At 34.5% G+C, this 12,708-nt stretch overlaps 2 protein-coding genes across 3 annotated transcripts; one reads left to right on the top strand and one right to left on the bottom strand.

Moving 5' to 3' along the window:
• The first annotated feature begins 588 nt into the window (after window positions 1-588).
• On the top strand, window positions 589-5,830 carry LOC108479734 (AP-1 complex subunit sigma-1). Its single transcript, XM_017782494.2, has 8 exons — window positions 589-701; window positions 1,680-1,766; window positions 1,949-2,040; window positions 2,114-2,222; window positions 2,310-2,345; window positions 2,826-2,912; window positions 3,001-3,068; window positions 5,560-5,830. The coding sequence occupies exons 1-8, from the start codon at window positions 699-701 to the stop codon at window positions 5,561-5,563; spliced, it is 486 nt and encodes a 161-aa protein (XP_017637983.1). The 5' UTR covers window positions 589-698; the 3' UTR covers window positions 5,564-5,830.
• On the bottom strand, window positions 3,695-11,248 carry LOC108479733 (phototropin-2-like). Of its 2 annotated transcripts, none has more exons than XM_017782493.2 (24): window positions 10,878-11,248; window positions 9,732-10,434; window positions 9,303-9,485; window positions 9,115-9,206; window positions 8,742-9,015; window positions 8,351-8,567; window positions 8,165-8,235; window positions 7,936-8,042; window positions 7,801-7,850; window positions 7,588-7,692; window positions 7,433-7,492; window positions 7,241-7,330; window positions 7,066-7,142; window positions 6,883-6,967; window positions 6,590-6,670; window positions 6,234-6,337; window positions 6,082-6,131; window positions 5,876-5,982; window positions 5,649-5,771; window positions 5,228-5,279; window positions 5,006-5,118; window positions 4,558-4,698; window positions 4,331-4,449; window positions 3,695-3,985 (listed from the first exon to the last, which is right to left on the bottom strand). In XM_017782493.2, the coding sequence occupies exons 2-23, from the start codon at window positions 10,418-10,420 to the stop codon at window positions 4,333-4,335; spliced, it is 2,988 nt and encodes a 995-aa protein (XP_017637982.1). In that variant the 5' UTR covers window positions 10,421-10,434; window positions 10,878-11,248; the 3' UTR covers window positions 3,695-3,985; window positions 4,331-4,332. The 2 variants fall into 2 exon arrangements, with proteins under 2 accessions (XP_017637982.1, XP_052879478.1); XM_053023518.1 differs by having other exon boundaries at window positions 10,770-10,886.
• Window positions 11,249-12,708: the final 1,460 nt, after the last annotated feature.

Raw genomic sequence — 12,708 nt, 5'->3', positions numbered from 1 at the left:
CTTAGCTATTAGCTCTAGCAGCAGATGAGTTAATGATTCAGAAAAAGGAGTAAGGCCTTTGTTGGAAAGAAATGGAGATGGCAATGCCGTAGTTTAGGTCCTTCACAAGCACTTACTGCAAATGAGTTAATGGTGGCTTTAGAGTCGAAGCAGGGGGAGGTCTGAATCATAGTTTCAGTTGCAGAAATTTTCAACTCTACCATGACTTGTGGGGTTTGAACTTGTTGCAGGGTTTGCAACAATGAATTTAGAATTGAAATTGCGTCTAAGTTGTACCCAAAAATAAAAAAAAAAGTGATTTTTCGTCATTCGTTAGTACACTCCAATCAATGAGTTATTCTCTTAGACAATAATATACATATAAATTGAATTAAGACTCAATCCAATTATCCCCGAATGTAATTTATGCTGATGTGGTTAATGTTTAGCTTAATAAAATTGATATTTTTATATTAAATTATGAATGAGAAAGAAAAGCAGAAAAGTATGGGCTACGCAAATATTGGGCCATGAGTTGCTTCCCATTATGGGTTGGCTCAACTAATCGATGCTGACCATAGGTTTAAATATTATTGTTTAATAAATCTACAAAATAAAATTTCAAATAACTATAAAATTAGTTCAGCTGCACGACTTGGAAGGGGAAACCGTTTCCTGAGCTTTTCGTTTTGAACCCCCAGAGCTGCCTATCCTCAACCATGGTAACCAATCTCGCCTTTTCATATTTCTGATCCTCTTCTTATGATTTGTTCGCTGAATTGTAGTCGAATTGCTTCCTCATTTTCTAATCCTCATTATGGATCTGCTTTTCCTTCTTGGCGCTGTTTACATTCATCATTCACTTGGCTTATCATGAATTTTATTATATATGCTATGTTTGTGTGTTTGTTTCTGTGACCTTCAATTTCCTTTTCCTTTTTCATACTTGATTGATTCTATGCTTTGCTCCTCTTCGTATCTCTTTGGATCTGCCACTTGGTTCAGCTGTTTTTTTTTTCACCCGTAGTTTACGTATTGTAATTGCTTCATTTTGATGCTACTACCGGTTTATTGCTAGGTCCAGCTTACTTATTTTCTTCAAAATTGTTTCTGATTTCTTATGATATTTGATCATACTTAAACATTTCAATTTGTGCTTTGTTGTTAGTTCTATTGATTCTTTTGAAAGTTTTCTGTTTGCTATTGTTACGATGATTACTTATGGCGCATTAACTTGTTATGTCTATTTGTTCTTCTTCTTTTGTACTAGTAGTGGGATGAAACTACCGTTGATATATATAACTGATATTGTCATGATGTATACGTTAATTATCGAAATAATTGTAAACGAAGCACAGACTAGAGGATGAATAAGCCAAATGTTTTAATTGTAATGTTGTCTAGGAAGTACAAGTTCATATAGTTCAGATTTGGAGCTGAAATTAGGGCTTCATCAAGATCTGATAGGAACTAGAAATCTTTTATGTTAATACAGCCAAGTTACACGATATATAGGGTGACTCAGCTCTCATGGTACTGGCAAAATGCGATCTTCATTTTACCTTTTGATTATTACAGCTGGTATTATCCGCTTCAATTGTTGAATTTTACTTTAGAAACTTAAAATCAAGCTTCACTTTTAAGTTGCTGTACTGCCTCTATCTGGAAGACTGGAATCAATGAGCCTTTTTGTGTTGCAGATTCACTTTGTACTTCTAATTAGTCGACAAGGGAAAGTTAGATTGACGAAATGGTATTCTCCTTATTCTCAGAAGGAAAGAACAAAGGTATGGCTAATACATTTGTTTCAATCCAGTGTTATTTATGCAAATTGCAAAGTTTGCACATAAAGGACAAAAGTCTTTTTAAGTATTTAGTTCTTTGTCTTTTTAGTACCTTTGTTGATGCTTTTTTGAAGCTGCTCTTGTCTTCATTGTATTAATGCTTTTTGACAATGCATTTTGAGAAGGTTATCCGTGAGCTTAGTGGACTAATTCTCACAAGAGGGCCCAAACTCTGTAATTTTGTGGAATGGAGAGGACTACGAGTCGTTTATAAAAGGTAATGCTACAATATGTTTTTAGCAATTTTACCTTTTCAAAGATTATCTACTAAGCTGGAATAAATTTGGCAGATATGCTAGTCTTTACTTCTGCATGTGCATTGACGAGGATGACAATGAATTAGAAATTCTAGAAATTATTCATCACTATGTGGAGGTTCTTGATCGATACTTTGGCAGTGTGAGTGAACATTAAACCTGACCTTTCATGGGAGTATTAATGGCCCCTTCATATTTTCAACTGACTGCAGTTTAATTTTATATCCAGGTTTGTGAATTGGACTTGATCTACAACTTTCATAAGGTATGTACAGTGTCGTTAAGAGCACATGGTGTACTCTAGGTGCTAGATTATATTGTCCAAGGCAAAAGATGTAAAAAGAGCTCTCGTGGAGTAAAGTTTAATATGTGTGTGTATGTGTTCTTTTATAAATTTTTCTTGTGTAAAAATATATTACTTTTATGTTTTGGAATCTATCCTTCATGTTGCGGTGTGGACTGATAATTATGTGTGGGTTTTTTGGGTCTTCCAAATAAGTTCCGTGTTATATCAACTCGTGAATTTAAGTTCTGTGCTATATCAACTGGTGAATTTAGATCATGATGTCAACAAAAGTATTGGTGTCCGAATAGTTGCATCCATCAGGAAAATACGGTTGATGAAAATAGGAGGTACATGTGGAATTTTGATATAGATTCAAGGGTATTGGTGATTTCTTTTTTACCCTTTTTCTTATAGATAATTTATAAATGCTTTAACTTTTGTTTCTGTTTGACATTGAAGGCCTACTTTATATTGGATGAACTCTTGATTGCCGGTGAACTTCAAGAGCCGAGCAAGAGAACTGTTGCACGTTTAGTAGCTGCACAGGTAAAATTTAATTTTTACCGTCAAACTGTCTTGGCTTTGATATAATTTTGGAACTTTTCTGAGGGAATTTGGGTTTGTTGAGTTATAGGATTCACTGGTGGAGACTGCAAAAGAGCAGACCAGTTCCATTACCAATATAATTGCACAGGCCGCGAAGTAAGTTTTGATGACTCCCCCTGCCTTTTTGTTTTTATTGATTTTTAAATTTTGCTCTGAGTTTTGGAATATCTACGAAATACTTTTCGAGTTCTGTCTTTGAGAAATGAATTTTTGTGTTAGGAAAGTATACTGTAAATTGACTGACGGCGTTTCATATACAGATACTATATTATGTATATGGTCATACATTTTGGTTTCAATTATGAATTTCTTGGCTACAACATTGAAAATGACAATTTTGAATACAACACACTATTTACACGAATATATAAATACGATTATAATAAAATATAAATATAAACATGACATGAATACTGTGGAATGTTTTATTGATTTTGCATGAGTTTAACCAGAATTTTCAACAGACTTGTATATTTTTTTAAAATAAACATATTTCTCATATTTCCGAGTATAAATTTTTATGTCATTTAAGTTTAAAAACTTAGGAGATTAATGTTATGTTTCTATATCTCAAAGATTTATATTTTTCCGTCTGACTGATCAATTTTACTAATTTATAAAACAGAAATTGATTTTTTCGTATGTACAAATATGGATGGGATTGAAGAGTTCTTATATTATTAGTCCTAAACAGAAATATTTACAATCAGAGTCGGGCCTAGTTTGGATTAAGAAAAGCTTTAACATTGTTTTATTCTCTAAATTAATAAGGATATTTGATACAATAAATTGATTGGAAATCATATAATATCGACAAGGATTACTATTTTTTTCATTAATCAAAATCTCAAAAAACTTTTTATTTATAGCACAGCTTCACTATAAAAATGTTGCACAAGGGCTATGGGCCATGGGGCTCCAATGCGCTTCATCTTGAATCCCTCTTGTTGGTCGATGTCAGTACCCGCTTAGTCGATCAACATTAATCAGTACACTATAATCTATCCTCTTTCCTGTTTCCAAAATATTGCAAGCAAATGAGGTCAATCTACATCTGTATCTGTGTTTTGTTTTATATTAAAAAAACTAACTTCAGCCACTTTTTTTACATTTCTTTCATGAAAAATAGGAATATCGATTTCTATTGTAAATTCTTTTGTGAGACTATCAAATAATCAGCAAAACTTAAGGTAGAGTTATTCAAGCAACATAAAATATGAACATTTAACCCTTTTTTTCTTTTAAAAAAATGTTTATTTTTCAAAACCCATTATCGGAAATAAACAAGACCAATGAAAATATCTACCTAACAATGATAGTGACACAAAATTTAATAGTAACAAACTTTTTATACCAACCTTTAGAAAATATCCATGTCAATAGAACTAAGAAGCACTCCATCATCTTCCCAATTTACTTCTTTGGCGTCACTGTCTTTCCCGGCAAATTCAAGAGGCACCTCTAATGGCGGTGGGCTCTGACAAGCGAAAATGTCAATCATTATGGCAAAAAGCTTTGGCCCATCATTAGTATAATAGACAAGTTTCCAGTCCTCTAATGTAAGAAAGGAAATTGTACGTATTACCATGCAGCGTATAAGAGGCCAATGGATGCCACGGAAGAAAGGGTGTTCTTTGATTTCATTGGCACCAGTAGTCGACCCGAGTCGGCTGGCCGGGTCTCGGTTCAACAACGCATTAATCAACTGCCTAGCTGCAAGACTAACCTGCATTCACCAACGTAGCTGTGTTTTCAGACAACGAAATGAGTCCATGATGCTAGCCACCCTTTTTTTTCTCTACTTCCACCTTTTGCTAGTTACCCGAACAGATACTTTCTAAATATATGAAAATCTTGAAGAAGAATTAACCATCAACCAAATAAAGATTTAGTTGGGGTAGCTAGCATTCATGCTGAGCAATCTCGTTCGAACATCAAATCTAATGAATGTTACCTCTTAAAGAACTAAACTGAGGTTGTAAGTTATGTCATGTGTTTCCTATAGTGAGCTACAACTTGGTAGAAATTATTACCGGAATGCTACTGGGGAAGGAGAGATCCTTGTGCAAGATGTTGGAGAATGTCTTCTGCCTGTTTTTACCCCTGAAAGGCGTACGCCCATATAGCATCTCATACAGCAAGATACCTGAAACTCCAAACAAAGTTCCATGAATGTTATGTTTAACACAATATTAACATCTTTAGAATAATTAAAATGCAATTGGGAAAAAAGAGAGAATGAAGAATCTACTTACCGAGTGCCCACCAATCAATTGCACTACTGTGTCCTGCACCTGTAATAATTTCCTGAAACCAAGTAAATTACAACCATGTTTAATAGATACTAAGAGTAGACATTATTTTCTAGCATCCTATCTCACTCCCACTCCCTTTTTTTTTCACTGAAAGTACTGATATCCGATTCATTTCTGAAACATAATATTCTAAATATATGAAAATCTTGAAAAAGAATCAATTATATTTGTATTGAATACATACTCATATCCAACACTCACACCCGAGCCTAAATAATATAGGAAGCATAATAATTATTTGAGTTGATCCAACTGAGCATTGTTTTTTTCAGATGACATGCATGATGGACAAACTCTTGAAGGTTTAAAAATATTATTGATTGCCAACATTAAGCATGAGAAGAGTGGGTGTAATGTATACGGGAGCAATGTATTCTTCAGTTCCAACAAATGAATTTGACTGTGTAGATGGTTCAGCAACAAATGTAGGAGGAGGTTGATTCCTGGATCTCCTTCTCTTGTTAGGCAAGGGATGCTTTAAAACCTGTACATTTCATTTTTCAAACTTTAATCTCATGCAAAACTATATCATATTTTTGTCAAGATCATCCGTATGCCTCTAAATTATCTAAAATCAAAACTACGTACTTGGGGTTTACAGGGAGTCATAAATGATAAATCAAAGTCCGTTAAGACAACATGTCCATCTTTCTGGAGTAGAATGTTTTCTGGCTTCAGGTCTCTGTATATTATTCCTATCGTACACCGTTGAATAATGAAAAGCATAGTCAGCAGTTGTATATATGAACCCTTTGGATATCCGTTATTTAAAGTAGGAGTTTTATCTAACATACCTAGACAATGAAGATATTCCAAACCAATGACAACCTCTGCTGCATAAAACCTGAAACATACATGAAATGTCAGATATCCAAATGATTTAAACATGATTCAGTCATATTCACTTGTAAAATACTAGGATTCGGTCATAGTAGCCGAGTGATACCTTGCAGATTCTTCCTTGAAAAGTTTCATAGGCTGCTTATCAAGCAAGTTAAATAACTCACCACCAGGACAAAAGTCTGTTATCAAACAAACGTGGGTGGGAGTCTGTGGAGTTAAAAGAAATCATTAGTACACAATTTCGATACCAGACAATCATGTATTTTAACTAGATTCAAATGAGATTGGTTTGAAGTTTTTGTTAAACAAAAATTGTTGTTTGAAACTTGCAGACAAAATTGGGTTTGAAAGTTTTTCTTAAGATTTTCTGATGGTGAAAAAATAAAGAGAAAAGTGTATATATATATATAGCAACTTGTATAGGGGAAACTAAGAATTTGAGAAAAAAAAAAAAAAAACCTGAAAAGAACTGTATAATGAGGGAAGAAATGGATGATCCAGGAGTGAGCTGATTTCCCTTTCAACGCATGCTCGATGAACCTGCACAATTTACTCAGTGAGTCAGTTCTTGAACACTCAAATGTTGTCTGTTTTATACACAAGCAAACAATGTGCATCATCAATGCCAAAAGCTTCCATCGACATTCATATACATAATCCACAATGTAAACACAAGACAACATGAGTTATTATAGCAAATTTTTATAGATTTTAATTATGTCTATATCTGAATCCACATACTATAAGCAGACCTTATTACGATTCAACATCATTGACTTCTCCATTGCCTTCATAGCAAATAATTCCCCAGTACCTTTCAGTTCCACCAGATGAACACTGCAACCCAGTAGTTTTAGACATGGAAATCAACTAAGAATTCACCCCATAAATAATGATTTGAGGGTTAAAAAACAATCTGCACTTCTAAACACTACCTTCCAGTGTCACCACAGCCCAAGGGTTTTATGGGTTTAAAATGATGCAACCCAATTTTTTCACCACGAGAAGTGATCTGTTAAGACAAAACCAAAACCCCCAAATCATTTATCCGAGACTTCATCCAAGAAGAAATAATGAGTTAAGAAAATTTTCAATTTGGAAAAAGGGTACCTTCTGAATAGCTAGCCAAGAAGAACTATGTCTTTTATGAGGCCTTGGAAAGACTGGCTGAGAATGGAGAGCCCACAAATCTTCTGGCCTCTGAATATATATATATTATATATATATAATATCATTTTTACATGGATAACTAAGGCAATGAATGCTATTAATATTCCTAAGAGAAAGAAATAAATACCTTACCAAATTGGCATCAGGAAGTTCTCTAACTGCCTCATCTACATTTTCTGCTGTGGCTTTCACCTGATATCATAACATCAAATCGCTACAAGTTATTACCTACCTTAACTACACTCCCGGGTATGTGTTCGATATGATTATGTTCAATGATTACATACCAACTTAGCACTTTGTAGCTCCGTCTGCTCAGAAAGGCGGTTTTGTAGGGGTTCAACATGACCACTTCCATCAAGTTGGACGCCTATGAAATATTGAAGCTCACCCTGTAAACCACCAAGAGTTTCACACAATAATACATTAGAAGAATAACAATAAAATAATAACACCAACATCTCAAATCTGTATACATATCAGATGTAACTTTTAACCACCTTATGATCACGCATAGGTTGCAAATGAAATAAGTTCCAGAATTTCTTGCCTGCAAATCATATCATACAAACTGTAACAATTCAGTCAAATGATGTTTCTTAATAGTATGCATATATGTGTATATTCGTACGAACCACTCTTTGTGTAGTTGATCAACTGAACGGTGATTTCCTTTAGTTCTCTAATAGCATCTCTTATCCTTGAGACAGTCGCTTGATCAGTTTCAGGTCCTTGAAGAAACCTGTAAAAAGAAAAAGTCATTTTGTTGTTTTTATATGTTCATCTGACAATGGAAAACAACATATATCTGACAGTTGATTGAAGTAGGTAGATGATGAAATTAACGTAGTACAAATTATATACCTGCAGTTCCTTCCCAAGATTTCCTCTCGTGTATATTCAGTCAATTCAAGAAAGCTATCGGATGCAAATATCTGCAAACATTGTAGTGGTTTTTCAGATAATATATATATAGACTAAGAGCTTTGATATGTGAATTGAAACTGAGTTTTCGGATGAGAAAAATGGTACTGAAAAAGTCTTCCTTACAATGGGATTATCAGGGAGTCTAGGATCTGTGATAACAAAGTTCTTTTCAATACGTTCCAGGGTGGTTGCTAGATCGATCCCTTGGCGTATGTCCCTTTCTCTTTCAGCACGTTCCCAACTGTCAGTGCGTTCAATGTCTTTGGTCATTAGCTCCTCTGGTTCAACAATTGGTTGTTTTTCTTGCTTGGCTGCAGAGCTGGAAGTCCTGCCTTTAAGCCTACAGGAAGATATCATGCATCAGATATACTGATTTATGATTCACCATGGAGCTAATTGTTAAATGTGTTTGAGTAGCAAAGCTCAAAGCATATCATAGCAAGCTTCAAGATAAACAGACTTTGAGTAGGCATAATAATGAATATTTGTGGGAACTTAAACCAGAAAGACTCACCCCATTAAAGAAACGCGTGCTGATTTTCGACTTTTCTTGTCAAACTCCTGCATAGGAGTAGCAGTACTGAAGTCGGACTGTGGAGTATATCTCCCAGGGGTACTAGTGTTCTCAATTTCAGCAGATTGAGGCAGGACATAATCAAGGTTGAATTTTTCCTGCTCTTCATCCTTGTTAGTGGCATCATTACTTATCGTCTGATTGTGAGAGTGAGGGTGTTTCACAGTTTGGACAACCTCTGTCATGGAATCTAAAGCCTTATCCTTCTGGCGAGCTGTTCCAGAATGTTCGGTTATTACATGTTAAAAACTGAAATCACTCTGTAAAATAACCCCCCCCCCAAAAAAAAAAAAACAACTAAAGTATAATTTACCATCATAACGAATCAACGACTGGGGCAGTCCATTAGGCCTCAATGCCTTTTCAACGATACCTTCTGTGTATTTGCTGACCTCCACCTGCATTCTGCATAAAACAGCATTCAATAGCTATGCATGCATTTGGGAAGGAAAAAAATATCCGTATGATGATAAATTATGCAGAAATGTAAGGAAAACTAACCCAATGAATTTGATGGTTTTCCCATTATCATCTTTTATGGGAGTGACTGTTAGAAGATTCCAGAATGGAGTTCCATCTTTCTTGTAATTCAAGAGCCTGCCGCAATAACTTTTTCCATTCCGAACCGCATATCTAATCCTGGCGACCTCATTTTGGTCTGTTTCTGGCCCTTGTAGAAAACGGCTAAACAACAAATATGGCGATTATAATGATTGCATTGCATATCAGTTAAGGTTGTAGAGTACTTGAAATGATTAGTATTTTACAGCAAGTATAAAAAGAGATAATCTACAATCAATCATGTGCCACTGACTAGCATAGAAAATTGCACTGATTTTGCGCTGCAGAATGATTGCAGATTGTCCCATAGGCAGTCAGAAGACTCAGGACGGCTCCAATATCTGTACATATTTAGAAGCAAGAATTTACCAGTTTCTTCCTATGACCTCCTTTGCTGAATAGCCTGTTGTGGTGAAAAATCCGCTGCTTGCATACATTATAGGGCAGTCGGGTTTTGTGGCATCAGATACAACAAAAGTTTGCTGCAGGGTAGCTAAAGCATCCTTCAGCTCCTGTGACACCCTAGGAAGTGCTCCTTGATCCAATCCATAACTTGATTCATTTGATGTCCTTGCTGATTCCACTGAAAATTTATCACACGAGAATTTGGACCGATCACCATCTCCACTCGGCTTCATTGTTTTGCTGGCCACTTTGAAGCTACCTTCTCCAGCATCTGTCTGCAATGCAATACCCCATTCTGCAGTTCTTTCAGCTATGTTTGCTTCAGTTAAAATTCTATGCGAGGATTTTCCATTTGAATCTTTCCCGCCCCCATTCAAGTTTTTGATGGAGTCATCAAAGCTTATGTTGCTCGATTTGTTGTCAGCCTCTCCTCCAAAAGCCATCCACTTGTTCACAGGTTCTTTCCTTGCTTTAGAAACTGCATCCATTGATGATCCTTCCTCTTTCACTTGGGCTTGTGTGCTATAACCCTGAACTGTATCACTAGATTGTCCAACATTTTGAGTACCTGCTGATTCAAAAACCTCAGTAGATCTCTCTTGCTCTCTACGGTTTGATTGATTGGCAGATGACCCCTGCAGTCCCCCGGCCATTGGTTTCTCTTCAGCTGCATATAATACCAACTCAGAATCAATACAAATTATCCTCAGAAGTAAAATTCAGGGTTCTTTTTCGGCTTATGAATTGGGAAAAATACAGTATAAGAAACCCTTTCAAAGTATCTAACTAGATATGCAGGAAAGTTCCAAATTTAATGCAGTTTATCCTCATTTCTGCACTATATAGTCCTATCTACTTTTAACAATCGACAAAAAACGAAACCAAGCCCCAGAACCATGAGCAAAATTCTAGGGAAAAAAAAGACAGCACATTTCTGAGCTAATAATTAATTGAAAAGGGAGCATGTAGTTGAAAAGTTGAAAAGAGTTTGCAGTTTAAAACCCCTTAAAGTAGGCAGAAAAGTTGCACTCCCGAGTTTAACAGGATAAAAGATACATACGGATGAGGATAATCAAGAAATGAAAACAAAGAGTGGTAATTGGTAACAACCTTAGGAGCAGAAACTTAGACAGCAAGCAATCTCCAACACTACTTTTTTATCAAAATGAAATAAAAACTTGCAGGAATTTGACAACAATGGTGTCAATGGCACTGTTGTTCCATGGGGGGAAAATTGAACCGCTAGAAGCTTCCGGGTTCCTTTTAAGAAGTCAAAAGTTATAAGACCTTTTTTCCCCCTTACACATGCAATCTAACATGAAGAAACATATCTTTTTAAGTTTCTGGTCCTGGATTGTGCTGGATTGGGTGTCAAAGAAATGAGAAGGAAAAGAAAAAGTTAACATCAGGATAACGTTCCATAAATAAAGACTTCCAAGTTCCAACTGCGCCCATTGGTCCCATTTATGTGGAATTTTGTAGTGATGGGATCAGTGTCATCAATTTGCAGTCATTTTATCCAGAATTTTACATGTACTTGCCCAAAAATAGCATCCGGTAAATCCGAATGTTCAGTTTTTCAATTACGGTCATGTGTGTACATATATATTACCATGGAGTTCAATAATGGAAAGAAAAAGACACTTACCATGTTTGTGAGGCTATAAATTCCCCCAAATCTTTGCAATTTTTTGAAGATATATTTCGCTTTCACTTTTTTTAAAACAATTGTTGTGTTGTTCGGGCAAAAAATAAAAGGTTAAATAGTTGACAGCCAAAATGAAGACATCAATGGGAAGGACCACAAGGTGGTGGTGGTGGTGATGGAACAATGGTACGGTTTTGTTAGCATCCACGTTCAATGCTCCATCATCATCAAATGAATTAGCCTTAGGGGCCATTGGCGACATAAACCGTCACCATACCCTACACCCATTTTTCATTTCTCTATTAAACATTTTCTTATTTTCAACCACAAGATTCCTTCACCAGCTAATTGAAATAAATTTGGTATTTACACTTCCTTTCTGATTTGGGGTTAAAGTTTTATAACAACCCTCAAATTTATTCGATCATGTCCGTTCTTGACATTTTTTAACCCTGCCTGTTACTATTTTTTTAACTAAATTAAATAGGAAGCGTCCTGCCCTTCTTTTGAGGCATCCAATGCTTCTCTTCCGTAATGGTATTGGTGACTAAAGATATGTTTAGGGATTTACTTTCTGTTTAGATTTTTTTAAGACATTTTAATTGTCTTCGTTTTTAAGACTCTGATGAGGTAACAACTGGACTATACACAAGTTTAAGTTTATGTATTTAGTCAATTCATTCAATAAATGAATCAAGTATTTCTCTCAAAATATATATATGATAAATAACAAAAATATATATTTTTTTCATAAAACTCATTAAATTATTTTTTCCCAACTAAATAGAAATTTTATTAATGAAAAGCAAAATACATGGACTCTCCTAGTAGTCTTATTGAAGAATTTTAATTGCATATATTGAAAGCGATTCTTTATTTACTCATAGTTAATTTAAAATTCAATACCTTGCTCTTTATTTTTTAAAGAAATGAAAAAATCTTTGAAAACAAATAAAATTTAAATAAAAGAATTTCATATTAATAAATCACCACCAACAAGATTAAAATATTTTAATCTAATAAGAATAAAATTAATTACTATTTAAATAATTAATATTAAAAATTATATAAAAAATATAATTATGGTTTAAATAATTAATTTTAAAAATTATCAAGAGCATATATATCATTCATTATTTATAATTACAGAGTTTGATACTTTTATATATAGTAGACATAAAAGATAGAAATAATTGTCACATTAATCATTTAAATGATAAAAGAGTATAACGATTCATGCCCTTTAAATGGATATTTATTTTCAATGCGGTGCGTTTAGATTTTTTTTTTTTG

This window comes from Gossypium arboreum, chromosome 12 (genome assembly GCF_025698485.1).
Source record: "Gossypium arboreum isolate Shixiya-1 chromosome 12, ASM2569848v2, whole genome shotgun sequence".
Lineage (NCBI taxonomy): Eukaryota > Viridiplantae > Streptophyta > Magnoliopsida > Malvales > Malvaceae > Gossypium > Gossypium arboreum.
Note: the sequence above shows the minus strand (reverse complement) of the source record. Positions and strands in the feature narration are given on the sequence as shown.

What these genes read in the sequence shown, in the direction of transcription:
- LOC108479733 (XM_017782493.2), bottom strand. Translation starts at nt 10,420, where the DNA reads ATGGCCGGGGGACTGCAGGGGTCATCTGCCAATCAATCAAACCGTAGA. An exon ending in GGAATATCTTCATTGTCTAG is followed by an intron (nt 5,983 to 6,081) that starts GTATGTTAGATA and finishes GGTGTACGATAG; the next exon opens with GAATAATATACAGAGACCTG. An exon ending in AATTGATTGGTGGGCACTCG is followed by an intron (nt 5,119 to 5,227) that starts GTAAGTAGATTC and finishes TTGGAGTTTCAG; the next exon opens with GTATCTTGCTGTATGAGATG.
- LOC108479734 (XM_017782494.2), top strand. An exon ending in CTCAGAAGGAAAGAACAAAG is followed by an intron (nt 1,767 to 1,948) that starts GTATGGCTAATA and finishes CATTTTGAGAAG; the next exon opens with GTTATCCGTGAGCTTAGTGG. An exon ending in TTGATCGATACTTTGGCAGT is followed by an intron (nt 2,223 to 2,309) that starts GTGAGTGAACAT and finishes TTTTATATCCAG; the next exon opens with GTTTGTGAATTGGACTTGAT.